The sequence below is a fragment of the Cebus imitator genome, unplaced genomic scaffold (genome assembly GCF_001604975.1).
Source record: "Cebus imitator isolate Cc_AM_T3 unplaced genomic scaffold, Cebus_imitator-1.0 Scaffold344, whole genome shotgun sequence".
Classification (NCBI taxonomy): Eukaryota; Metazoa; Chordata; class Mammalia; order Primates; family Cebidae; genus Cebus; species Cebus imitator.
Window position 1 is genome coordinate 457,192 of NW_016107659.1, and position 27,561 is coordinate 484,752.

Genomic DNA, 27,561 nt, shown 5'->3' on the forward strand with positions numbered 1-27,561 from the left:
TTCACCATGTTGGCTAGGTTGGTCTCGATCTCCTGACCATGATCCACCTGCCTTGGCCTCCCAAGTGCTGGGATTCCAGACACTAGCCACCGTGCCAAGCTTTTTAAAATTTCAACTTTTATTTTTTATTTTTATTTATTTATTTTTGAGGCAGAGTTTCACTCTGTCACCCAGGTAGTACTGCGATCTCAGCTCACTGCAGCCTCTGCCTACTGGGTTCAAACAATTCTGCTGCCTCAGCCTTTGGAGTAGCTGGGACTACAGGCACCCACCACCAAGCTAATTTTTGTATTTTTAGTAGAGACTGGATTTCACCATGTTGGCCAGGCTGGTCTCGAACTCCTGACCTCAGGTGATCTGCCTGCCTTGGCCTCCCAAAGTGCTGGGATTACAGACGTAAACCACCATGCCCAGCCTAATGTCAACTTGTATTTTAAATATAGGGGATACATGTGCAGGTTTGCTACATGGGAATACCACATGATGCTGAGGCTTGGGGTACAGATCCCATCACACAGGTAGAAAGCACAGTACCTATATGCACATCATTTTCTAAGCTCCAGAAAAAATCAAGTTTACAAAGGCCCTACATTGAAAGGTCCTATGGGCAGATGAAGGATTACCAGACGTAGATTGTCCCCAGGAAGAGGTGCCTCCTACTTCTTTGTATTGATTTCAACAGTGCTTGATATTCATAAACATAACCCTGAACAGATTGACTCTGAAAGGAGCTGTTGTCCTGGAAGTGATGTCCATGGAGTCTGAAAGCATAATGAGCTGGTTAATCAAAGAATCTTCTTTTCCCTTTCTCCCCAAACAGGTTTAATTGTGGAACTGGGGTTGCCACCATTGTAAGTGAGACCAAAATCAAACTGGGGGGCTGGCACACAGTTATGCTTTACAGAGATGGACAGAATGGGCTGCTGCAGCTAAACAATGGCACCCCGGTGACAGGTCAGTCCCAGGTGAGTGTGAGCCCCATGCCCTGCCCACCCCACTTACCGCCCACCAGAAGCCTCCTGAGAGGGCCTCACTGCAGGGAGCTGTGGCAGAGTCTGCATGATTCAAGTTCTGATTGGGCTTGGTGAGGTCCATTTCTCATGGTGAACCCATGCAACAGACCTTTGATGTGCTCCCTTGTGCTCTTGCACTCCAGGTGAGCTTTCAGGGCACACATCCACCCCACATCTACTGAAGAGAGGAATTAAACTTGCAAGCATCATTGCTGTTGGTGCACAGGTACATGCTGCAGGCCTGTGCCCAAGGACAAATTCTCTTTCCCCGAGTACATCAAAGCCAGTGGTAGAAGAAGGCTCATATTGGAAGAGTAGAACCCATTGTTACTATTATTACTTTGAGGCAGGGTCTCAGTCTGTCCCCCAGGCTGGAGTGCAGTGGCATGGTCATGGTTCACTGCAGCCTCTAACTCCCTGGCTCAAACCATCCTACCTCAGTCTCCCAAGTAGCTGGAACTATAGGCATGTGCCACCACGCCTGGCTAATTTCTTTTGTTTTTTGTAGAGACAGAGTTTCACTCTGTTGCCAGGCTGGCCTTGAACTCCTGGACACAAGCGATTCTCCCACCTGGGGTTCCCAAAGTGCTGAAATTACAGGAATGAGGCACCACACCCAACCTAGAGCCCATTATTAGTGTCAAACCCAAAGCTTGCTCTCAGGGCAGGGGTGTTGCAATCCTGTGGCTTTAGAAGATAGCCTTGAAAGGTTCACTTGGTTCAAAATGCAGGAATAAGCTGTTCGTCTACCCTTGTTGGGGGGGCATAATTGAAGGAAATGGTAAAAAAAAAAATTAGACTGTCGGGCTACTCAGCAAATCGCCTAGTATTCACATATTTGTTATGGTCTGGGCAATTTTAGGACTGTGTTCAGAATAAACAGTTTGGATTAGCAGCCTGCCAAGGAACTGAGCCTGTAATTATAATCAGGCAGGTGTCTGTATTCTCTGAGGAAACATGTAGCAAGAGAACCTTTGTGTATATGCCTGTATCTTCCTTCCTGCCTGAGCTCCTCTCTACTCTTTGCCAGCAAGACACGTTATATAAGGCAGCGGTCCCCAACCTTTTTGGCACCAGGCACCAGTTTTATGGAAGACAATTTTTCCCTGGACTGGGGTTGGGGCATGGTTTCAGGATGAAACTGTTCCATCTCCGATCATCAGGCATGGTTAGAGTCTCAGAAGGAGCGTGTAACCTAGATCCCTCGCCTGTGCAGTTCACAATAGGGTTTGTGCTCCTATGAAAATCTGGTGGCACGGCTGATCTGACAGGAGGCGGAGCTAGGCGGCAGTGCTCGCTCACCCCGCCTCCACTCACCTCCTGCTGTGCAGCCCAGCTCCTAACAGGCCACAGACTAGTATGCGTACATGGCCCAGGGATTGGGGACCCTGAAATAATATAAAGGGCCATGCCTTGCTGATACCCTGCCTTCCAAAAAATAGAAGAAAATATCTCATTAATTTTGATCCCACTGGTTCCAAAGGAATAAGATTAAAATTTAGTAAATGTGAATCCAGGGAGATGGTTTATGTTCGGATGGCTCAGTAAGAAAAAGACAGGGACAATGAACCACATCAGTGCCAGAACTATAGGCCTAACATGATAAAAGTTAGTTGGCTAACTTTTATAGAATAGAGAAACTTCTAGCTTGGGTCCAAAATACTAACACAAATGCAAAATGGGAAGCTACAATAGGAGCCTGTGAAAATGTCTAATGGTTTAAAGTGGGGAAGTTTCGTAACCATTAACAAACAGGGTCACTTGGGAACAATAAGCTAAAGAGATTATAGGCTGTGTTAATAGGGTCATAGCATCTAAACAAGGGAGGTGATGATCTTATTCTATTGTGGTGACTATGTGATAGCTTCTAGTGACTCCACTGGTGACTCTAGTCCTCTGAGACGATTACATTCACGTGTGGATCACACTTTAAGAAGGCCACAGACACACTAGAACATGTTCCGGGGGTTGTCGCCCAAGCGGGAAGATGACTTGAAATCCCTTCAATGACTGAATGAAGGAGCAGTGTTTAGTTTGGAGCAGAGAAGATGAAGGCATGAAAGGCAGCTTTTCATTACAGAGTTAATGGGAGAGTCTTGGGAAAGAAAGATTTACTCCATGGACCCCCAAGTCCGAAGCTGAATGAATGGGATGAGCCTCAGGAGGCCGATTTTAGCTTCACCTAATCATGCAAAGGGACAGAAGTGCAACAGACTATCTCAGGAGAGAGGGGTATCCTTGCGGGGTGTTCAAAGGATAACTTATCTAAACTTCTTGTTAGGGGTGTACCAGGAATCCAACAGCCAGTGAGAGCTTGAATTATAAGAGTTATTATATTTTTTGTTCATCTCAAGATTCTATGATTTTAATGAATATAAGAATTAATTGACCCAGGCTCGGTGGCTCATGACTCTAATCCTAGTACTTTGGGAAACCGAGGCAGGTGGATCACTTGAGGTCAGGAGTTCAAGACCAGCCTAGCCAACATGTGAAACCCCATCTCCAATAAAAATATAAAAACATTATCTGGGTGTGGGTGGTGGGCATCTGTAATCCCAGCTACTCAGGAGGCAGAGGCAGGAGAATCACCTGAACCTGGGAAGTGGAGGTTGCAGTCAGCTGAGATGGTGCCACTGCACTCCAGCCTGAGCAACAGAGGAAGACTCCATCTCAAAAAAAAAAAAAAAAAAAGAATTAATTTAATTGCCAGGCACAGTGTCTCATACCTGTAATTCCCACACTTTGAGAGGCTGAGGCAGGAGGATCACTGGAGCTCAGGAGTTTGAGACTAGCATAGGCAACATGGTAAAACCTCATCTCTACCAAAAACAGAAAACTTAGCCAGGTGTGGTGGCATATGCCTATAGTCCAGCTACTTGGGAGGCTGAAGAGCAAGGATCACTTGAGCCCAGGAGGTCAAGGCTGCAGTGAACTGAGATGGTGCCACTGCACTCCAGCCCTCCAGCCCGAGCAACAGAGTGAGACCCTGTCTCCAGGAAAAAACAAAAAGTGGGGGTGTGGTAGCACGTACCTGTAGTTCCAACTACTTGGGAGGCTGAGGTAGGAGGATTGCTTGAGCCCAGGAGTTCAAGGCTGCATGGAGCCATGATTGAGCCTATGAATAGCCCTGCACTTCAGCCTGGGTAACACGGGCAGACCCCAACTGTATTAGGCCGTTCTCACACTGCTATGAAGAAATACCTGAGACTAAGTAATTTATAAAGAAAAGAGGTTTAATTGACTTATGGTTCTGCATGACTGGGAAGTCCTCAGGAAACTTACAGTCATGGTGGAAGGCAAGCAAATGCACCCTGCTTCACATGGCAGCAGCAAGGAGAAGTGCTGAGCAAAGTGGGGAAAAACTATCCGATCTTATGAGAACTCACTATCACGAGAACAACATGGGGGTAACCACCCCCAGGATTCAGTTACCTCCCACTGAGTCCCTCCCACAACATGTGGGGATTATGGGAGCTACAATTCAAGATGTTATTTGGGTAGAAACACAGCCAAACCATATCACCATCTTTTTTTTTAAGAATTAATTGCAAGAAACATGTAGCTTTATGGATACTCAGGCCAAAGATTGCCTCCATACTAGTGAGACTTGCTAAGTAAGTTGTAAAGTAGGACCACAGATGTGGATGTTTAATAAGCTGTTTTGAGAGATAGTGATTCTGTCTTAAGTGGGATTCCCCAGCAACAGACCTGAGATGTGGAGTCCTGTGCCAGTGATGTATTAAGAAAGTGCTCCCATGAGAAGTGGCTAAGAGAGAGGAGGTGGACAGGGAAGAAGAGGATATCAGCAAGAGTGAGATCTCAGGCTACGTTTTTCAGAATATGGCTTCTGCCTGATTCAGCAGAGGAGCTCTGGAGTATAAATTATACCTCAGACTCATCCCAAACTCTTAAGGGCTGTCCTGAGAGAATGTGAATTCCAGGGCACTTCCATTTCTCTGTACAGGCAGGCAAAGCAGGCTCCAGGGATCAGAAGGCAACCCTCCTCTGAAATATAAAAGCCAGGTTTGAAGACTATTCCCCGGGATCTTGCGAAGAGCACAGCAAAGTAGCCACCCACGCCTACAAGGCACTTTATGCTCTAGAAAAGGATGGAGCTGTCAGGACTCCCGCTGTGGTCCTAAATCAGGGAACAAGACTGGAAGGGCCAGGATGGGATCCAAAGAAGTGAATTCTGAGAATCTTGGTGAAAGAAGCCAAGAGGACATTTAACTCATCTAATAAAAGCAGCATGCTCAGTGGCTGGCGGACTGTAACTGACCCTGAAAACCCTCTGCCTAGCTCATGTTCAGTCTACTATTTACAAATGATTCTTATCTCTTCATCAGAAAAGATAAAACAATGATTAGATTTCTACTTGCTGGTAACAGAAGTTTAAAGGATAAAGATTAGGTTTCAGAGTCTTACACTCTGAACATTTTATAAGTTCTGGCAGCATGCCTTTCCCTGACACCCTTCCTTGTCCTGTAATGGAAATGAATGAGATAATTTTGATCATAAATAAAGACCAGGGGTGACTTAATTTTGCCCCACCTAATCTTCAGCTCTGTATTTTATAACTTTAAAGCCTGTAATCCAGATTGTGGTTTGGTCTAAGGTAAGAAGTTTCCCTACCTCGCTGTAACAACACTTTAAAAAAAGAGTCATATTCATAAGCAAATTTCAAAACGATTTGGATCATAATCTGTTTGGTAATTTCCCCCCCACAATGTTTATCTCAGGATATAGTATAAAGGTGACTAGAACAGTGAAAGGGTAATTGTTAGCCCACTGTATACAAAATTAATATCATCACCTTTGGAGGCACAGAATAGCCCTAAGACCCTTCCAAAGTACACAGTCAGCTGGTGTCAGGACTGGAAAGAGAACGTTTTTGTTGGACGCCTAGCATGGTCCCCTGCCTGGTGGGTCGGGCGTGGCTCTGACCTCCCTTCTCTTCCCTTCTCGGCATTCCAAAATCCTGCCTTCTGAAAGCACAGCCCTCTGAGAACCTCAATGAGTTCCCTACGGTAATCATGGGTTTAATTTTCCAGTAAGCCAAGGTCTTGAAAAATACACATGGAAGAAAATGCTGGGGCTGTTACAGATGTCTTAACCACGTCCCTCATAAAAATCTGTTGTGTTTTGGCTTGTGATTTGGTTTAGTGAGAGTGTTCAGGACTGTTCATCTTTCTTAAAGGGCCAGTACAGTAAAATTACCTTCCGGACACCTCTCTACCTTGGTGGGGCTCCCAGTGCTTACTGGTTGGTCAGAGCAACAGGAACAAATCGAGGCTTTCAAGGCTGTGTGCAGTTGCTCGTTGTTAATGGGAGGAGAATCGACATGAGGCCCTGGCCCCTGGGAAAAGCACTCAGTGGGGCTGATGTGGGTAAGTGGCTGCCCAGTGAGTTGGGGTACTCCTACGGGACTTATGTCTTATGAGACTGCCTTTCAGGCTTGGGCCAAGGAGGGAGCAGCAACATTAGGTGCTACCCTGGGAAGCTGGTACCTGCAGAACTTCATGGGGGAGGTGGGCCCCAGGTGTGAGGTTGGTGCTCTGCGGACATGTGACCCTGAGTCTGAACACCAAGATATGGTAACAGTATAACACAAACCCTGGTTGTGTCCTGCTAGCCTCTTGGGCCTCATTAAATATAGCATGGTCTTATTGAACAAAGCAACAAGTGATCTAGCCCTTTTACCTTACCTCACCCAGACCAGTGGAAGAGCCAACACAGTAATGTAAGAAGAGCTTTCATAGACTCTCTGTTCCTAAAAGAAGTGGTTAAATCCTAATTCATGATCACTGTGCCAAACATCTTCTCAAACGCTCTCTCATTTAACCTCATGCTAACTCTAAGAGGTAGAAATTATTATCATGCCCATTTCATAGAAGAAGAAACTAGGCTTATTTTTTAAAGCAATAAGGACATTAATTCTATCACTGAAGGCAGCAGGTAGATAATTCCAAGGTTGGTTAATTCAGGGACTGTCTAGTAGGGCTGCCATAACAAAATACCACAGACTGGGCAAGTTAAACATCAGAAATTAATTTTCCCACAGTTTGGGAGACTGGAAGTCCTAGATCAAGGTGCCGGCCAAGTTGGTTTCTGGGGAGGCCTCTCTCCTTGGCCTGCAGACGGCCACCTTCTTGCTGTGTGCTTGCAGGTTTTTCCCCCAATGTATGCACACCCCTAGTATCTCTCTGTGTGTCCGAATATCCTCCTCTAACGACAACAATCAGACTGGATTAGGTCCCCACTCTTAATGACCTCAATTAACCTTAAATACCTCCTTAAAGATATTATCTCCAAATACAGGGAGCTAGGTCTTCAACTGTGAATTTTGGGGAAAAGACAGTTCAGTCTGTAACAGGGTCCCTGTGATTTCAGGACTCTGAGTTGGTGTCTCTCTGATATTCATCCTTTTCATTCACTACATTAAGCACCACATCCTCATGACTTTGTCCTTGGCAAGAAATGCAAGTCTTTTCCTTGAGTCTCTTTTCCCTCCATCTCTAAGAGGCTATTTTGAAAGAATGCACAGTGAACACCAGAGTCTCACTTTCTAAAATCCACCGTTAACATTTTGCTGCATTTTCTTGACCACATATCAATTCATCCCTCTCTCCATTCCTCAATCAGAGGTAGGATTCGATTCTCATGACTCCCAGAACAGTTTTTTGTTTTGTTTTTTTCTTGTAGCTAATATTAGTTGAGCACCTACTTTAAGTAGGCACCATTCTAAATTACTTTGATCTTTCCAAGGTTATGAAGTGGGTGCTGACATTAGTCTTAGTTTACAGATAAGAACCAATGCGGCCAGGTGCAGTGGCTCACATCAGTAATCCCAGCATTTTGGAAGGCTGAGGCAGGTGGATCACCTGAGATCAGGAGTTGGAGGCCAGCCTGGCCAACATGGTGAAATTCTGTCTCTACTAAAATACAAAATTAGCCAGATATGGTGGCATGCCTCTGTAATCCCAGCCACCCAGGAAGCTAAGGCAAGAGAATCACTTGAACCTGGGAGGTAGAGGTTGCAGTGAGCTGAGACCGTGCCACTGCACTCCAGCCTGGGTGACAAAGCAAGAACCTGTCTCTAAAAAAAAAAAAAAAAAAAAAACAACCCAATGATACAGAACAGTTAAGTAACTCACCCAAGGCCACACAGCTAATAAGCGGTAGAGCCCAATGTGACCTTAGCCATGCTGGCACCAGGGCCAACCCTCTTAACAAAATCAACTACAGCTACCAAATTGTTTCCCTCCACCTTGTTCACTCCTATAAGTGATGCCATTGTTATAACCACAAAAGATGAAGTTTACTTAACAAGAAAACTTTATCATCCATTGATTACTTGGTCAAAGTAAACAATAAGCAGCAATGACTGAAACAATTATTGAAGCTGTCACTATAGTAGGACAGTGTCTCCAAAAATCCCTCTTATCTCTGTGATGATTCAGAATCAGCAGTCCCATCAGGAGTCACATGCCTTGTTTAAGAGCCTGGACTCTGAAGGCAGATTTCCTGGATTTGACAAATTTTTGCAACTCCGTCTCCCCATCTAGAAATAGTATCAACCTTATAAGTTTATTTTGTTTAAATGAGTTGTGCATAAAAAGCACTTGGAATAGGGCCTTGCCCATTGCAAACATTTCATAAATGTTTCTTGTTTTTAATATTATTATTAATATCCTACCCCTACCCATCAAATTAGCTATAATCTGTTTCTTCAGGAAAACACTCCCTGAATAAGCCGGCAGTCCTGAAATGGCATGACATCCTGTAACAGGTCGTTCAGAGGTTGCAGAGTGGGCAAGAACTGATTTCTGCCAGCTTTGCTAATTCCCACACAGTGCGATACCAACTTCTCCAGCAGGTGGCACCAAAAGGACCTACCCTGAGGGCTCCAGCTCCCTGGATACAGCTACTGGATTACTACATAGATGACTGTGATTATTAATGGCACGTGTCAGCCATGTTGGTGATTTACAGTTCCTCCCGTTTTGTTTCCTCTGGGGTATAAGGGTGGGACTGGTTATCCTTCCTCAGCTTCCATGCTTGCTGTCCTCCTGAAATTCCAGTTTTTATAAGTCAAATGCTGCCTCACCAGGGAGGTCATGGTTCCCCATCTGATACCTCTAACTTGGCATTGCCATCTTCAACTGTGACTTTTTCTCTGCCTTCCCACTAAACTCATCTTCATTCCCCAAAGTGCCCTTTCATTACTCAGTTCTTTCCACTTCATCTCCTGTCTTTCATTAGACTGTTCCCAGCTCCTGTGCTCTCTGAAAGTCACATTCTAGAATAGTCAGTCAGCAATCTCAGAAAAGTTTGCATTCTCTGGTCCAGCTCTTGATTATTTTCATTCAGTTTCTCAAACCTATATTTCTGCCACTTATGTATGCCAATCCTGTCTTGGATAACCCCATTCTGCTGGAGCAGTCACAGAGCCACTTCCCAAGGTATTTGAGATTTAAGAGGTCTGTGGTAACCATGGGTCTCACCATGGCTGACCAACTCTTTTCCTCATTTCACTCAATAAATATTTCACTGAGCACCTGCTTAGTGCTTGTCACAATGCTGGGTGCTGAAGATCAAGTAATGAACAAGACAGGATCCACCTCAGCCCTCATACGGCTGCCATGAGGAGAGACCAAATTAATATAATAATGACACAGTGAAGGTGAAGTTACACCTGGGGTAAGTGTTATGAAGGAGAAGTGACAGTGCAATGATATTAAATAGGGAGGTTTTAGGGCCTGGAGGGCGGGGAACGAGTTTCTCAGAAGAGGAAGTTAATATGAAGCAAGAGTAGGAGTAAAAAGGTGGAGAAGAGAGGGAAGGACATTCCAGGCAGAGGGAAGGGCTTGTTCCAGGGAAATAGGAGCAGGGAGATGGGTGCCAGGATCTAGTTTGTAGTTTGAGAAGATCCTCTGACAGCTAATTGGAAGGGGTTTTCAGGGATACATGTAGACCAGCTGAGGTTTAGTGCAGTAGGTCTCATGACAAATGACGGTTTGATCTAGGTGGTGGTGGTGGTGGTGGAAACCGAGACAGATCTGACAGATCACTAGGGGAGAAATAGGTGGGCCTTGGTTATGGGCTGGGGGCTGGGGACTGGGAAGCTTCTTCTTGTTCATGGTCTCTTTAAGGAACTCCACCCAATGATGTTCCACATTCTTTCCCCTCCTTAGGAGTCTTATTTCTCTTCTACCTCTCACTTTATTATCTAGCAGAAACCTACACCACAGCTGGCCTATGGTAGGCGCTGGTGAAAGCGACTTTACATATTGATGATGAGGTCCGTGTGTACATGACCTTGCCACACCCACCTCTCCTTCCCATCACTCTGAGTTGAGAGTTTTCCTCCTGAAACGAACCTATTCAGCTACACTGCTTTCACCAAGTCAACACTTCCGTCTGGCTTTCATGACCTCCCCTACCCCACCCCCACCTCTTAAAAACAGTTAAAATGCAGAAGATTTGTAAAGTGATTCATCCCTGTACATCGAAAATAACACAAGGACCCTGCTTCTTCCTGTGGATCCAGCCAAGCTCTGTGAAGGAATCACAACCCACAGATATTGATGGGGCTCAGGGACCTTTAAGAATTTGGCTCTTTAAGATCAAAGTCAGCCAGCATCTCTGTAGAGACCGTGAATGCTGGGGGTGACATTCTTAGGGCTGTGGCTGGAGACCACTGGTCATGTCTGCATGAACAGCCAGTAGCCACCAGCTGGAATTCACAGAGACTAGCCCACCCCAGCTGGGGTGGCAAGCCATCTGCAAGGGCTTTAATTAAATTCTGTTAGCAACCCATAAAGACAGTCTCCTCTCCTGGGTCTACCCTGGGTGCCTGGTCCTTACCCCTCCTCCCAGTGAGTCTTTATGAAAAGGCTGGACCAATTCAAGGAGGGAAGGGTGAGAGACTCACCTTGCCGAGGTGACACACTCAGGCAAAGGAGGGCTCCTGCTGTCACAGGGTGGGCTACCAGCTCATGCAGAGGGCAGCCTTGAAGACGGAGAGAGCACAGCTGGACGCTTCACTTCCAGAGGAACACCCTTCTACCTCCACCCCCAGAAAAAGTGTTTTGTACTCCCTCATGTGGTTCTGGGCCAGATGGTGGTCCATCTGTCTAACTGATTTCTTACACACAAAGAAAAAACACAAGCAGAAGAAAAACAGCCCATGAAAAGTCTGTTTGTTTTCCTCTGATGACCTACGCTTGAAAATGACAAAGGATACCCTTTCTGTAGCTCTCTGATCTGTTTGGTGAAGAGAACTGACTCATCAGATGTTGAGCCTTTCAGCCCTCATTCCTGCAGCCCACCTTTCTGTCCCTCATAAGAGTGTAACTTTGGAAGTAGAAATAGGGGTTCTGAAACCCTTGTGCCAGCGTATTATGGGGCCCTCCCTCCCGGCTCCCTACCCTAGACAGAGGAGTCCACAATCCAGGTGAGTTAATCAGCTTAGATGTGGCTGGGTAACTCCTTCCATGCTTACCTTGTTTGTCTCAACTTTGAACCAAGGCAGCAGCACTTAAGCTAATTGGGGTCATGCAATTTAGAATGCTTTTAACATAAACACCCTGTTGACATTGGAGAGATTGAAATATGCTCTTGTGGAAGCAACAGAGAGATGAATTAAAGCAGAAACAGCTCAGTCATCTCAGTTAGTGGTCATAAAATTGCCCAGAAATGTAGTATTTGATTTATTGTGTCCATCATGTGTTTTAAAGTCCCTGTGGCTCTTCATACAGGACAAACCAAAATCAAATTAAAGTGAAGAGCAGGTTCCACTTACCCTGAAAGCCCGTTTGCAGTTGTGCAGGGCTGCAAATCAACAGGAGTAAGAACTGAACTGTATTTATTCAGAACCATGAGCTGCTGGTGGAGTCAGCACCACTGTGTTGGACTGGCACACATGCCAGATTGGCTTTGTAATTCTCATTCTGCATTTAGGGGAATGCAGCAGTGGAATCTGTGATGAGGCCTCGTGCATCAATGGTGGCACCTGCACAGCAATCAAAGCCGACTCCTACATTTGCCTCTGTCCCCTTGGGTTTAAAGGTCGACACTGTGAAGACGGTGAGAAAGAAGCAAGTTGATGGCAGTTTCTGTCTGCATGTTAATTCCTGTAGATGTACTTTATCATCAATGTACTTTTTTTTTTTGAAACAAAGGCTCCCTTTTTCTTGCCCAGGCCAGCGTGCAGTGATACATCTCAGCTCACTGCAACTTCCACCTCTCAGGTTCAAGTGATTCTCTTCTGCCTCAGCCTCTTGGGTAGCTGGGACTACAGACATGCGCCACCATGCCCAGCTAATTTTTGTAGTTTTAGTAGAGACGGGGTTTCATCGTGTTGGCCAGGCTGGTCTCTAACTCCTGACCTCAAGTGATCTGCTCGCCTCGGCCTCCCAAAGTGCTGGGATTATAGGTGTGAGCCACCATGCCCGGCCTCATCAGTATACTTTTAGCAAAGCTAATAAAGCCCCATACATTTTTGTGGGATCAGCATTGTTTTGTTGGGAGAGATGGGGAAAACTGGTTTTTAACCAGGTTGGAGCATCTCTGAGTACAAAAATTTGTTTGGCAAAGAGAACTCACTCATCTGGTGTTGAGCCTTTCAAAACTTCTTACTACGGGGCATCTTTTGTCCCTCAGCCAAACATATGTTTATTTCAAGATGCCAAGAATGAATGGGCTCCTCTTGGCCCTTGAATGACTTTTAAAGAGCCTGTATTGGTATGGTTTGTATCAGACTGAATTCAAAATATTTAAAACTCATGCTTATGCCCTTCAGAGTATTTGTCAGTTTCTGATAAACAATTGGGAAGCTGGGGCCGGGTGTGGTGGCTCATGCCTGTAATCCCAGCACCTTAGGAGGCTGAGGCCAACATGGTGAAACCCCTTCTGTACTAAAAATGCAAAAAAATGGCTGGGCGTGGTAGTGCGCAGCTGTAATCCCAACTAACCAAAAGGCTGAGGCAGGAGAACTGCTTGAACCTGGGAGGCAGAGGTTGCAGTGAGCTGAGATCTCACCACTGCACTCCAGCCTGGGCAACAGAGAGAGACTCCATCTCAAAAAAAAAATATATATATATATATATATATATATTTATATATATATATATATATATTTATATATATATATAGGGAAGGTAGACACAGATACAGAAACATTAACAATGTGATGAGACAAAAGCACCCTTTTTTTGTACTGTTATACTAAATTATTTCACACTTTAATACTGTATATACACAGAATATGTAACTATATACATATTCTGTATATACATATATATACATGTACACACATATGTATATATATACACATAGAAACACATACACACAAGTACACATGTGCACACACACACACGCAAATGATAACAGAAAATTTCAAAGATTTTGGAAAATCATGGAGGGTTCCAAAAATGATTTTGGAAAATCAGTTTCCCAGAATTCTAAAATTAAAATAAAAAGAAAGTAAAACTGAGGCTAAGATTACAAAACTAGTCAAATTCTTCCCTAATTCAGATTTAGACCTAAGATACCACACTGGGGAAAACTTTTGTAATCTCAAACCACGTGTCACCTAGAAGAGGGCTTATGAGTCAGGGTAAGCCAATGCTGTAACATACCATCTCATACTTCAGTAGCCTTACATAATCAAAGCTGGTTCTTGTTCACATTACAAAATCACTGCAGAGGTGGTGGTAAGAGAGGGGTTCTGCTCCACATAGTTATACAGGGACGCAGGTTTCTGCCATCTAATGGCTGTTCTGGGGCCTTGGAGTCCTCCACTGATAGCTGCATCCAGCCAGCATGTGAGAGGAGAGAAAGAACATGGAGGATGGAGGAAAGTTTTAGGGGCCAGACTGTCTGTGTGATTCTTTCACACATGTTCTACTGGCCGGAATTCAGTCACACCACCAAGCTATTGTAGGGCTGCTGGGAATTGTAGTTTAGGTCTGATCCAGGAAGAAAAGAACACAGCTATGGGTGTACATCTGGTCAGTTTCTGCCACAGCGGGATTTCTAACATCATGTTTGTTTCTTCAGCTTTCACCTTGACCATTCCGCAATTCAGAGAGTCTCTGAGATCCTACGCTGCAACACCCTGGCCACTGGAGCCCCAGCATTACCTTTCCTTCATGGAGTTTGAGATCACATTTCGGCCAGATTCAGGAAACGGTGTCCTCCTATACAGCTATGACACAGACAGCAAAGACTTCCTGTCCATCAACATGGCAGAGGGCCACGTGGAGTTCCGCTTTGACTGTGGCTCTGGGACGGGTATTCTCAGGTGAGGGCTGAAACCTTCTGGGACCCTTTCCCTTAAAAAGGCAAAGAGTAACTCCTTCACAACAAAATAAAAACAAATTGCAATTCAACAGCTTACACTCATCCTGTCTTCTCTACATTCTTATCCTCTGAAACTTGTCCTGATTTGTCCTGCTTCATGCAGGTGACAGGCTTCCTATAGAGAGCGCTCTCCTGCCCACACAGTTGCCTTTTCTCAAATAACTACCCAGCAAGTAGCAATTCTATACTTCAAACTAGGGAAAATGGACTTGCCTCAGTTGGAAGTAAACTGCCTCCATTTCCAGCTAAGCTTACGCCATGCTGGCCACAGAAACTTGATGAACTGTAACTAATCAGCATCTTACACAGAGCATCACGTGATGGGCACCCAGCAAATATATGTCAACTAGTAAAAAAGTATTAACAAATATTTATGAACAAAAATGTCCTTGATAACCTCACTCTAAATTTTCACTTTCCACTTGAACTATTTTTTTAATGGAAACTGACAGTTAATCATCAGCAATGCAGAGACCCACTCCCTAACTGATACGCTCAAGAAAGAAGTGTGATGGGTGGTTTCCGTAGCACTGCAGGAAATGGGTGCTTCACGGTACTTGCTGGTATTTGCAGAATTGGTCTGAGTAGTCAAAACTTTTCTACTGTTATCTAGTTTGTACTATTAAATTACTTAGCAGGTCAGTTGTTCCTTGGAGCCTGTAGTTGGTAGATGCAGAACTTTTATTTGTTTATGTCTCCATCTTTTTACTGTGCTCCTTCTGTGGTAGCTTTAACCTCCAAGGCAGACGGACCACTCATCGAATGTGGACATACTCCTTGCACATACATTTGTCTAATGCTTCTCTTTTGAAACTCAAAAAGATGTTTGCTCCATGCTGCCCTGTAACAGGATATCAGTTAGTCTGTTGTTGTTTCAAAGAATATTGCTAACTGTGTTGAATCACTATTCATATTGCTAGACTGTCATGTTTAAAAAGAGTATGTGGGTGAGATGTAACAGCCATGCATTTCCCTTAACTGCTGATCATTTTTCCTGGCTGATGGAAAATGCTCATTGCATTAGGTTTCAATGCTTCTCAGAAAGGACGGTTTATTTTTGTCCTTGTGGCTGAATTCCTACACATTGGTGACACCTTCTCCCCTAGAGGAATGGACAAATATTGTTGTACCTCTGGTTATACAAAAACATCCTATATTTCAAGACAACTTTGGTGGGGATTTAATTGATTCAATTTACATATGATTATGCAAAATAGTCTAAGCAATTCACTTAGAACCGTATTCAAGGAAGACACCTTGAATATCACCTTGCACTTTTAAATGGTTTTCTTTCTGGATAAGGAATGACCAGAAAGATCCAGGAGAGGGTCGGGGCTCGTCAGCCCCCCTCCTGGACAGGCTGCCCCCTCCACACTGCCTCTCTGCAGTGTCAGCTCCAGCTGTCGGGTCACAAGCACATGGAACACTTAGAAGTCCAGCATTTTTCTCTTTCATAACTCTGTGCCTATTAAAAACACAAGGTGTTTTTAATTTTTTTAATAAATATTATTTCACTGTCTGTCAGGAAAGGCAATGGAAAAAGAAGTTTTAAGAATTAGGTGATGGAAATGAGGCAAGAGTTTCTAAGGGACAAATCACCGTCTTTCCCCTTTTCCCATCCTGTCCTGAGTGTAACCTGACAACAGTGATTACTCCTGGTATTTCAGATGCCCCTTTGGAAGCTGTTTATTTTGGAAACCATTTCAAAGACTTCTTGCTTAATTAAGAAAATGCAGTGAAAGCCCCAACTACAGGAAGTTGTGGAATTGGCCAAATCATTTTAACTTTAGAAAAAGGATACAATGGGCAAATTCATTATGAACTTGATTAAAAAATCAAGACAACTGGAATGAGTTCTTGATGGCCCTGATCGATAAAAGGGTGTCGAGGAAGATGACGCATCGACAGCAAGTGACCTCTGCAGCACAAAAAACATGAAACGGCTCAGTTATGGAGATAGACCACTTAAAAAGGGCTGCTTGTTTCTTTATTGCATATTGATTTAGCCAAGGTGATTAAATTCTAATTGCTAAGAACAAATCACAAAAGCATTTGCCAAAGCAAAAAAAAATCAAGCGAGGGGGTGGTGACCTTTCAATAATTGTGCCCATTGGTATTCCTCATGGTTTTCTAAAGAAGATCCAGGACCACAAAATAATTGGGAAGTTCAGCAAGGGCCAGGAACTAGACATTGCTGGAAACACAAATGCAATAATGAGACTCTTTCTGCACACCTCACTATAAAATGTAATGAGTAAGACTTGCATAAATGAGACCGGGCGCGGTGGCTCAAGCCTGTAATCCCAGCACTTTGGGAGGCCGAGGCGGGTGGATCACGAGGTCAAGAGATCGAGACCATCCTGGTCAACACGGTGAAACCCCGTCTCTACTAAAAATACAAAAAATTAGCTGGGCATGGTGGTGCGTGCCTGTAATCCCAGCTACTCAGGAGGCTGAGGCAGGAGAATTGCCTGAACCCAGGAGGCGGAGGTTGCGGTGAGCCGAGATCATGCCATTGCACTCCAGCCTGGGTAACAAGAGCAAAACTCCATCTCAAAAAAAAAAAAAAAAAGACTTGCATAAATGTCATTAAACTTTAAGCACTTCCACTTTGAATGAATAATTGAACTTTTAATGTCATTTTAATCATTTTTACAATATCAGAAAATATGAAATCTGTTTCCTGCCCAATTGTTTATTAAAAATGTCAAACATATAGAAAAATTGGAAGAATTGTACAGTAAGCATCCTGATACCGAGCACCTGTAGTCTGTAATTAACATTTTGCTGTATTTGCTTCATCACATATCTAGCCATTGTTATATCTGTCCATCCATCCTTTTTTTTTTTTTTTTTTTTTTTGAGATGGAGTCTCACTCTGTCACCCAGGCTAGAGTGCAGTGGCTCAATCTTATCTTGACTCACTGCAATCTCTGCCTCCCAGGTTCAAGCGATTCTCCTGCCTCAGCCTCCTGAGTAGCTGGGACTCCAGGCATGTGCCACCACACCCAGCTAATTTTTTTTATTTTTAGTAAAGACAAGGTTTCACCATGTTAGCCAGGACAATCTCCATCTCCTGACCTCATGATCCACCCACCTCGGCCTCCCAAAGTGCTGAGATTAAAGAGAGGCACCGTGTCTGGTCCTTTTTTAAAAAAAATTTTAATGACCAAAACAAAGCATTTAAAACTGCAGCTTCTCAAAGAACCACTTGTTCTTGCCCATCAGTTCCTCTCTTTGTACTTGACCTGGGCCTCCCATCAGGCCTTGCGTTTAAGACGTCTTTATTGATAACGGTTTTGTCCAAGGGGCTATCCGGTGGCTGTAGGGGTGATCTGAGGTGCCATCATCAATGCTCTTCACAGTGACAGCTTTGTGTCCAGAGCAGCACCTGGAGAGGACCACTACCTCTTTCCCAGGTTTCACAAACTTGCCCATTTCAACAGCAGCCACTCAGGCCTACAGCAGAAAGGTCCTTCTTATTTTTCATGAATTTCAAAGTATGTTACAGACATTGGTACACCAAATAATTTGTTTTTTACACCATAGCTCATAGAATTTTTCTCTTCTTCCAAGCTTGTGCACAATTATGACCATGTTTTACCTTCATGCCACCTCTCATCTAGAAAACCAAACTCGCTGAACCCCATTTCAGGCTCATTGTGAGGCATAAATAAAACAATAAATGCAATGCTCCTACTGTATGAAGGGGTCCAATAAATGGTAGCTAATCTGGCTGTTGTTACTAAACAGGAATTAGTGTTTTCTTTTTACTGAGTGGATTGGGGTGCCTACGGTTAGCACTGGTTTTCCATGGCTAGATTGATAAAAATTATCCATAATGTGCTAACCCATGCTCAGTTTCCTTCTATGTTAGTCGGTGTTCTCCAGGGAAACAGAACCAATAGGCTGTAATAGATATGTAGAGAGATTTATCATGAGGCATTGGCTTGCATGATTGTGGAGGCTGAGACGTCCCGTGCCCTGCCGTCTGCAAGCTGGCAGCCTGGGAAATTTAGTGGTGTATTTCCAGTCCAAGCCCAAAGACCTGAGAACCAGAGAGCCCACGATGTCAGTTCCAGTCCAAGTTACAGGCCCAGTACCAGGAAGCTGATGATATAAGTCTTTGTCCCAGTCTGAAGACCAAAGAACCAGGAGCACTGATGTTCAAGGCAGGAGAAGGTGGATGTACCAGCTCAAGAAGGGAGAGCACACCCTCCTTCCTCTTCCTTTTTGTTGAGTTCAGAGCCTCTGCACATTGCATGATGCCTGCCCAGGTGGTGAGGGCAGATCTTTACTAAGTCTACTGATTCAGGTGCTCATCTCTTCCAGAAACCACACCCAGAGATAATGTTCTACCAGCTATCTGGGCATTCCTTATCCTAGTCAATTCGATACATAAAATTAATATCACATCTTCCTTCCACAGGAGTGAAGATCCCCTCACCCTAGGCAACTGGCACGAGCTTCGTGTATCTCGCACAGCAAAAAATGGAATCTTACAGGTGGATAAACAGAAGGTAGTGGAGGGGATGGCAGAGGTAAGAATAGCACGGCTTTTCTCTTGTTGGTCAGTGTAAACCAGATTACTGTTTACTGCCTGTCCTGGTAGAAAAGCAGCACAGTGTTGTGGTTAAGTACATGGACTTCAGTGCCTCTGTCAAAATCCCAGCTTCGCACAGGGCAAATTACTCAACTTTTCTATTGGTTAATTATAAATGAGGATAATAATAGTATGGGCCTCATAGAGTTGTTGTGAGGATTAAATGAGTTGAAACCCAATACGTTCAGCACTTACAAAATTGCCTTTTACCTCTTCACCTCCCACCTCCACCTTTGTTCTTATCAGCTATACCAGGTAGTAGGTAAGAACATGGACCCCGGGGTGGGTCCTGTGGTGCATGGGGGAGGCCTGACAAGAACAGGTTGTGAGACCAGACTCCTGGGGCTAAGAACCTGGCTCCATTACTTACCAGTGGGGTGAGCTCATACTGGTTACTTGACCTACCACCAAGGTTGTTTTTCTCGTCTCAGCATTATCCTCATAAACCAGCCTGGAGGTTTGCTCAGCTTTACAAACTGCTTCCAGCCAAGTCAAGGTGTGGCATCTGGACACCAAGCCCCTCACTGCAGAGCAGGCCTGGCTTTGGTGGGGTCTGTTTGCCTCTCTCCTGCGGTCCTCCGTGGGCGTGACAGCTGCAGCCCTTCCACTTGTCAGCAGGAGCGCTCATATCAATGGGGATAATGGTGATGATAATAGTGCCTACTTCACAGAATTGTTGTGAGAATTAAAAGAATTGTCCATGTAAAACACAACAGTACCTGATGCCAGGTCAGCAGTAAACAGCTTTACGTAGCAGCAGTAGTGGTGGTGGAAGTAGTAGCCGTGGTTAATAGTGTACAGTTACGGACTCAAGGGGAGAATTTCTACTCAAGTTTATAACTTCCCTCCATGATTTTAATTCCAAGGTCATATCCAAAGAAAGATAACATTTTTAAGAGAAATTCAGGGAGATTTGCTTTAAACTCTAGCCTGCTAGGATTCTGCAAACACACACACACACAATTTACAGTTCCTTAAAAATAGAGGGGAATTTAGATTGGCCAATATCTTAGTTCCCACCAGTTTTCATTCTGTGCAAAGGAAGATTTAAAGAGGACATTGACAAATTTAGGTATACTAATAAGCAAATATATTAGTAGAAAAAAGAAAAGGAGGAAGACGAGACTTTTGGTGGGGAAAGAGTTACTTGATTGGAGAGAGAAGAAAGAGGGACAGATATGTCCAGAAGCCAGCCCGACGGGCTGCAGTGGTAGGAGGACCTCCTTGGGATTGAGGGGAATCCAAAATTGGGTTCTGTGTCAAGAGGTGGGCACACTTCACACCTAGAAAATGCTCCATATATATCTGGGGAGGGAGGGAGGGAAGGCGGGAAGGAGAGGAGGGGAAGGAAAAAAAAGGAAGGAAGGAAGGAAGGAGGGAGGGAAGGAGGGCGGGAGGGAGGGAAGGAGGGAGGGAGGAAGGAAGGAAGGGAGGGAGGGAGGGAGGAAGAAAGGAAGGAAGGAGGGAGGGAGGGAAGTATTGAGGGAGGGAGGGAAGGAGGGAAGGAAGGAAGGGAGGGGATTGATTTTAAAGGGAGGAAGGGAAGAAAGGAGGGGATGAAGGAAAATTGATTTTAAAGGGGGAACCAAAGTCACTTCTGGTACAATCCAGAACATTCTAGCAGCCAACTTTAGTCCAAGACAGAATTAGAAGCTCACAAGAATACACCTGGCTGTCTCTTGGCTTAATTATATAAACTCAATTGTATCTCTCTAGATCTTAGTTGCAAACATCTGTAAACAGGAACAAAAGCTGAGGATGGGAATGTTTATAAACAGTAGGGGCAAGGTCCATGATTATAAATAAGTTAACTCTTCAGGACACAGTATTTACTATTAGGATCTAGGAGACAGCCCAGAGTTTCTATCACTGCACATCAGCAAAAGAGCATGAAACCAATATGGTGGAGCCTGCGCCCTCCCTTTTGGCTTTTTGACCTCTGGCAGCATGTGGGTGAATGGAACTAACTGGAGTTTTAACACAAAAGAAAAGCAAAAGGAACCCACAGGAAGGTGTGGCTTTGGTGCGTGCATCAGTGGGACTTTCTGCTGAGTCCTCTGTGAGCCAGGGTGGGAAGGCCAATGCCTGATCTCCATGTGCTAAACCTTAATCAAGTCTTTTCCACAAGGAATTCTGCTCCCCAGCTGTCCCTATCATGGTCGAAGTGTGGTTGACAGGGGGATGGTCTTAGAGCTCAGAGACAGGTGAGGGCAGGGGTTAGAGAACACTTTGAGGGGCTAACCCAGGACCCAAGCAGCTAAGAGCCCATGCGCAGCTCAACCTGACCTCCAGACTGCTCAGCTGGCAGCACTGAGAAATACCAAAAGCCTGGGGTTGAATCCGACTATGCAAGATGCATGGAGGAGCAGTGCTTCTGCGGCTTTCAGGAAACTCCAGCCTGGAGGTTTGCTCAGCTTTGCAGACTGCTCCAGCCAAGCCAAAGTATGGGATCCAGACATGAAGCCCCTCACTGCAGAGCAGGTCTGGCTTTGGTGGGATCTGTTCACTTCTCTCCTGTGGTCCCCCGTGGGCGTGACAGCTGCAGCCCTTCCACTTGTCAGCAGGAGGGTGCCGGACAAGGATTTTGATGAGCGGCCAAAAGGAACTGCTCCTCACTCCACGAGGCCCGCTGCTGGACACATCATAATGCAAAGGTTTTTTTCCTAGCAGCCAGCTGCTCTGAAACCTCCTTGACTGTGTGTCCTTCCTCCTCTCCTCTTTCCATCTTATTTTAACTCTTGTGTAAGAGCAAGGACAAAAGAAAGATGCCTGTGGGTTTGTGGTGACAGTCCCTGATGGGTTCGGTGTTATTGCTGGGCCACAGGAATTCCTGAAAGCTTTTATGCTTCTTTGATAACCTCCTAGCTAAGTCAGAACCTCAAAGCTGCCTGAAGGTTATTGATAGAAGACAGTTTGGTCTATTAATCTAATTGAAATTTCCCTGGGGTACCTGGCTGGCACCAGCCACTGTGGGCACACCCCAAGATAAACAGAACTTCCTCCTCCATGATTCGCCTGTCTCATCTTCTCTATCCTTGACCTGACCCCAAATTCATTTTCCTTGCCCTAGCCAGCGATCTTCCAAAGTGCAGACCTCTCTCTCTCCTGCTTAAATCTCATTGCTTTTTGGGTAAAGTTCATGCTCCTAATGTGGCGTATAAGGTCCTGCATGCTCTGGCCCCTTCTCGCCTGTGCCTTATAGTCACATTCCCTCTAAGCCCCAACTTCTTCCAGTTTCCACAGTGTTAACTCTTTGACCACCTCTCCCACTCCCTGTGTCTAGAGTAGGATGAGACTCCCATGTCTGGCACCCAGGTGCACCCATAGCCACCTGTACAGTTCTTCCCAGTGCTGATCTCACCTGCTCTTTTACTTGTCTGTGTTCTCTACTTGCATAAACCCCTGCAGGGCAGGGACTGGGTCTTTCTTATTTTCTGTTGTTTGTCCAGCACTTAACACAGTGGCTGGGGCATATTATAGTAAGTGCCTAATAATATTTGTTAAATAAATGATCAAAGCTGCTACTATTTATATTTATTTTCTTGTAAATCAAAGGAAATAATAACTTTAATGTTACCTAAAGTGCGTTCATTCCCAGAGCTCTCAAATTCAAGGTTTATTTCTCACTCATGATACGTATCCACCAATGGTTAGCTGAAGCTCTAATCTGAGATCCAGGCTGAAGGAACAGAGGGAGGGAGGAAAGGGCATGGCTAACTACTCTCAGGCTCTGAAAGTTTCTGCCCAGAAGTGATTATTTTCTCTTCTGCTCATGTTTTATTGGTCATAAGAAGTCACACAAGGCTGGGCGCATGGATCATGCCTGTAATCCCAACACTTTGGGAGGCCAAGGCAGGAGAATCACTTGAATCCAGGAGGCAGGGGTTGCAGTGAGCCAAGATCAGGCCACTGCACTCCAGCCTGGCAACAGAGCGAGACTCCATCTAAAAAAAAAAAAAAAAAAAAAAAAAAAAAAAAAAAGGAAGTCACACAAGCGCATCTGAGATGGCAGATTGGAGGCGATCTCCCTGTGGGGAGGGGTACCAGCGAACAGCGGTGCACTCTGCCAGTCATCATGACATAGCCATGAGGTAGATACAATGATTCCCATTTTGCAGACAATAAAACGAAGTCTCAGAGACATTAAGACATTTACCAACATTCAGGCATGTGGGAAGTAGCAATGAAAAACATGGTGAAAGTGAAGCGCACCTGTGGACAGATTGTCGTGATGGGTCTTGAGGCTGTGTCTACCATTTTCTTCCCCAGCAGGGAACCAAAGACCCATTTGACCATTTTGAACATCTGTTTTAAAGTTACACCATGCTTTGTTTCTAATCTCTTGGCAGGGAGGCTTCACACAGATTAAGTGCAACACAGATATTTTTATTGGTGGAGTCCCCAGTTACGATGATGTGAAGAAGAACTCGGGTGTCCTGAGGCCTTTCAGCGGGAGCATCCAGAAGGTACAGGCGTCTCTTCTTCATGTTTACTGGGCCACTCAGACCGCAGAAAATGAAAGCGAGGATTGTGATCAGTGTCATCAGCTGCACCCAAGAAAGACACTGCGAGAAAGTTTGAACATTTTTAAGATTTTATTTTGTAATGCCCGCAGCATGGCTTTCCAACCTCACTTTCCTATAACATCTGCTCCTGGGTCTGTGCCCAGCAGACATTCCATGAATGCCATTTGGTGATGATGAATTTTTACAGTAAATCTACCAAACTATATTAGGACTGCTGAGAGAGTTAAATGGCGTCAGGTGTCTGCAGATACTTCCACAGCAGGGAAGGAGGAGTGTGGAGGTGGATAGCAGCCTTGCCTCTGTGCTTCTCTTTGGCAGTACTTCGCAGTTTGCTCCATATTAGAGCCCATGCTCATCCCCAGCCCCACACTTCAGCAATTGTTCATTGATCATGTAACCAAGCTCCTGAGAGCATAGATTAAAGAGTCCTTCCCTAGAAGGTTCAGAAAAAAAAGAGTAAAAGATACCGACTCCCCTGCTCTCTGTGTTTTACTCCTTCTCTTGGTGCTGCCTGTGATCCCTGTGGTTTTGAGGGCACGCCCTGGCTGCAGCCACCAAACGCTTGGAGCACAAGGATCTGAAGAAAAGCATGTTTAGTTCCTGGATGTTAGCTTCATCCTGTTTTCCTTTAGTGACCAGTGGGGGCTAAAGGATCCTTTTTGGACCTGAGATGGGGCATGAGGGAGGCTGAGGTGAAGGAAGAATGATGAAAGAAGTCCCTCCTTTCACTGAAAAGGGCCCCTGCGGCCGTGACCATCATGTCTCCCATCACAATGTCAGGTCCAGTCAACATTTGCTGGCAGTCACCCACATCTCTGTCCCTTTGTTACTGAACTCCAAGATCTGTGACATCTCAGTCCAGACCATTCTCCCCCACAAGTGGGCTTGGCCATGCTGAACCATGTGCTTCAAATTCTCACTTAGGAAACAAGCTGGGAAGCTAAGACGTTTCCCATCCTCTGCCCACCCTTCTCAGGCTGTGCCCTGCCCTTCACACAGCACACACAACCCTCTCCCCGTCTCCTGCTAGGACGACCGCCCTCTCCTGCCTGATTCCTGGGCTGGGCCACATCCTGGAGTGAACAGTGCCGTTCTTGGCTTGTCTCAGCACATGTTTATGCAGTTTCCTGATCCTTCACTTGCAGTGTGAAAGGGGGAGATTGTAGAAGGATCCTGGCTACTCTCCAGTAGCTTCTCAGATTCAGGACAAGGGGAAAGTTTTCTCTCAGCTCTCCCAATGCTCTCTAAGGGCCAGGCAAGCCTTTGGAAGCTTAGATTCGTGGCAGGAAGTGCCATTGCTCACCTCTTATAACCTCTGGGCAGTGGGGATTCCCCTGGGAGGTGTTCTTTCTGTCTCCAAGTTCTGTAAAGTCCAGCAACAATTCAAAGCAAATCCATATTCTGAACCAAGGGCTGGTGACATTGGAGCCATTTATTTGCGGCTAGGGAACCCAGTAGCCCCTCCTCATAATTGATCAGTTTCACCAGCGTCACATTGCTGGGGAGAGGGGGCAAAGGAACTCTTTGGCACCAGTAAAATTGTGCACAATGGGGTAAAGATGTGGCCTGGGTTTCACTTTTGTTTCTTAAGTGGGGAAGCGAATGTGCAGAGGGAGGGGATTCAGGAATGTCAGGGAAGGGGGATAGCAGGAGTGAGTGGGACAATCGGGGAGGTCCAGCTGATGGAATTTTAGAGACCGCTTGAGAATATTAGTTGGAAACATACAGGAGTACACGGGGAAGCGTCTCTGGATTCCACAGCCACGGGGAGCCAGGGTGCCCTGTTTGACCTCCTGTCACCCTGGGTTTTGCGCTCTCCCCGTTGTGTTTATATGGCAGTGTCTCCCAACCTGGGCTGCATCTTCTGAAGTGACTCTCGAAACTTTTTTAAAGTTATGACTTGGTCTCACCTTCAGAGATTCTGGTTCAATGGGTCTGAGTGGGTCTGGGCATTAGTTTTCTTGAAAGCCCCCTCCCCCCCAGGTGTTTCTGATGTGCAAGTAGGTTGAAATCCAAACTTTGTAGTTCTTGGAACTTCTTTACAACCTAACCAGCCAGTCTTCCAGAACCAGAGGAGCGCTTCACTCTGTAGATTCTCCCAGATGGATCAACTTGGGATTATAGGTGTGAGCCACTAGCCCAGCCTAGTTTCTACTTTTATAGTCTTGTCATCCATGCAGGAGCTGAATCCCAGCACTTTGGGAGGCTGATGTGAGCAATTACCTGAGGTCAGGAGTTCGAGACCAGCCTGGTCAACATGGTGAAACCCCATCTCTACTAAAAACACAAAAATTAGTCAGGCATGGTGTCGGGTGCCTGTAATGCCAGCTACTCGGGAAGCTGAGGCCCGAGACTCTCTTGAACCCAGGAGGCGGAGGTTGCAGTGAGCTCAGATTATGCCACTGCACTCCAGCCTGGGCGACAGAGCCAGACTCTATCTCAAATTAAAAAAAAAAAAAAAAAGAGAAAAACTTAAAAAAATTTTTTTTAATTTCCCTATGTGTAGCTTAGGTTAATGTGCCAAGGGAAGCTTTAGAAGACTACAAAGATGTTTTCTCAATTCCTGAATTTCTTTACGTTTTTCTCTCCCAAGATCATCCTGAATGACCGAACCATCCACGTCAAGCATGACTTCACATCCGGAGTGAATGTGGAGAATGCGGCCCACCCCTGCGTGAGGGCCCCTTGTGCCCACGGGGGCAGCTGCCGGCCTAGGAAGGAGGGCTATGACTGTGACTGCCCCTTGGGCTTTGAGGGGCTTCACTGCCAGAAAGGTACACTCAGGGGTCGGAGGCACAGCTCCCTGGAGGGAGTGGAGGGAGCGGATAGCCAGTTAGGGGACTGCAACTCTTAATGGAAGAGTTTTAACAGTGGGGCAGCTATACTAGTTATTTTGATCAATTATTTCAATAACTTATTAGATGATTATTTATAAACCATTATATTTCCTTAATAATAATTAAATGCTGAAATACTTCTGTTAACAGTGGGTAAATAGGTTCCCCACCTTCTGCCCTGGCTCCTTCCTTGAGAACGGCCTCATGGTCTGGCTACCCCAAAGTTAACCCATAATAGAGTAGAGATTTCCAGGACTTTTGCATCTGAGCCGCTTCCAGAGCCTATCCTGATAGATGGATACCTATGCTTTGTAGGCTGATAAATATTTTGACTCCTGTCTGTGAGTGCTGTGTAAGAGAAACCTTGCCCAAATACAGAAAAACATAAATTATACATTAGTTACTCCAAACTAAAGTATGCATAGCTATTTTCTAGACTATCAAATTGCTGTGCCTCAGTTTTCTCAATGGTAAAATGGGAATAATAATAGCAATAGTATTGTGTGTGTAACACAGAGGGTTATGGTGTTGACTCAATGAGCATTTAGAAGACGGCCTGGTAAGTATTCAACCAATCAACTAATACTAGTCATTATTATTAGTGGGGAAAAAAATAAAACCCATCAGCAGGTGCTGTGGGCACCTCAGTTTCCATCTTGCCCTTGACTGAAAGCCAGGGCAGGTCATAAACCATAAGACCCTGCTGGATTTGCGTTCTGTACCTGCTTGTAAGAAGCAGAGGCCCTGGCCCTGGTATCTAGAATATGCTTCCCACATATATCCATCATGTCGGACCACACGGACCTTCGTTTTCCAGTCTCAGTGTGGCCTCACCTGCCCAAAAAGCAAACAGGCCTGGAGGAAATAAGGCAGTGAGCATTTGAAGGAATGTGCACTGTCTTTTCTATTTCTAGGTTCTTGATTTTTATCAGAATTAGGGCTGAGAGGAAAACTATAAATTACAGGTAGTCGGCTGGGCATGGTGGCTCACACCTGTAATCCCAGCACTTTGGGAGGCCGAGGTGGGCGGATCATGAGGTCAGGAGTTCAAGACCAGCCTGGCCAATATGGTGAAACCCCATCTCTATTAAAAATATAAAAATTAGCCAGTGGTGCATGCCTGTAGTCCCAGCTACTTGGGAGGCTGAGGCAGGAGAACTGCTTGAACCTGGGAGGCGGAGGTTGTAGTGAGCCGAGATCACGTCACTGCACTCCAG

General features: G+C 45.2%; 1 protein-coding gene and 1 pseudogene across 1 annotated transcript in view; one reads left to right on the plus strand and one right to left on the minus strand.

Annotated features, from left to right (window-relative positions):
- EGFLAM (EGF like, fibronectin type III and laminin G domains) overlaps nucleotides 1-27,561 on the plus strand; it is a 226,600-nt gene that overhangs the window by 173,625 nt on the left and 25,414 nt on the right. Inside the window, exons 12-18 of the mRNA XM_037730434.1 lie at nucleotides 821-965; nucleotides 6,211-6,400; nucleotides 11,976-12,101; nucleotides 14,076-14,319; nucleotides 18,808-18,919; nucleotides 23,331-23,447; nucleotides 26,101-26,281. Coding sequence (XP_037586362.1) covers nucleotides 821-965; nucleotides 6,211-6,400; nucleotides 11,976-12,101; nucleotides 14,076-14,319; nucleotides 18,808-18,919; nucleotides 23,331-23,447; nucleotides 26,101-26,281 — 1,115 coding nt within the window. The remainder of the gene's footprint in view (nucleotides 1-820; nucleotides 966-6,210; nucleotides 6,401-11,975; nucleotides 12,102-14,075; nucleotides 14,320-18,807; nucleotides 18,920-23,330; nucleotides 23,448-26,100; nucleotides 26,282-27,561) is intronic.
- Nucleotides 17,562-17,816, minus strand: LOC119467878 (annotated as a pseudogene).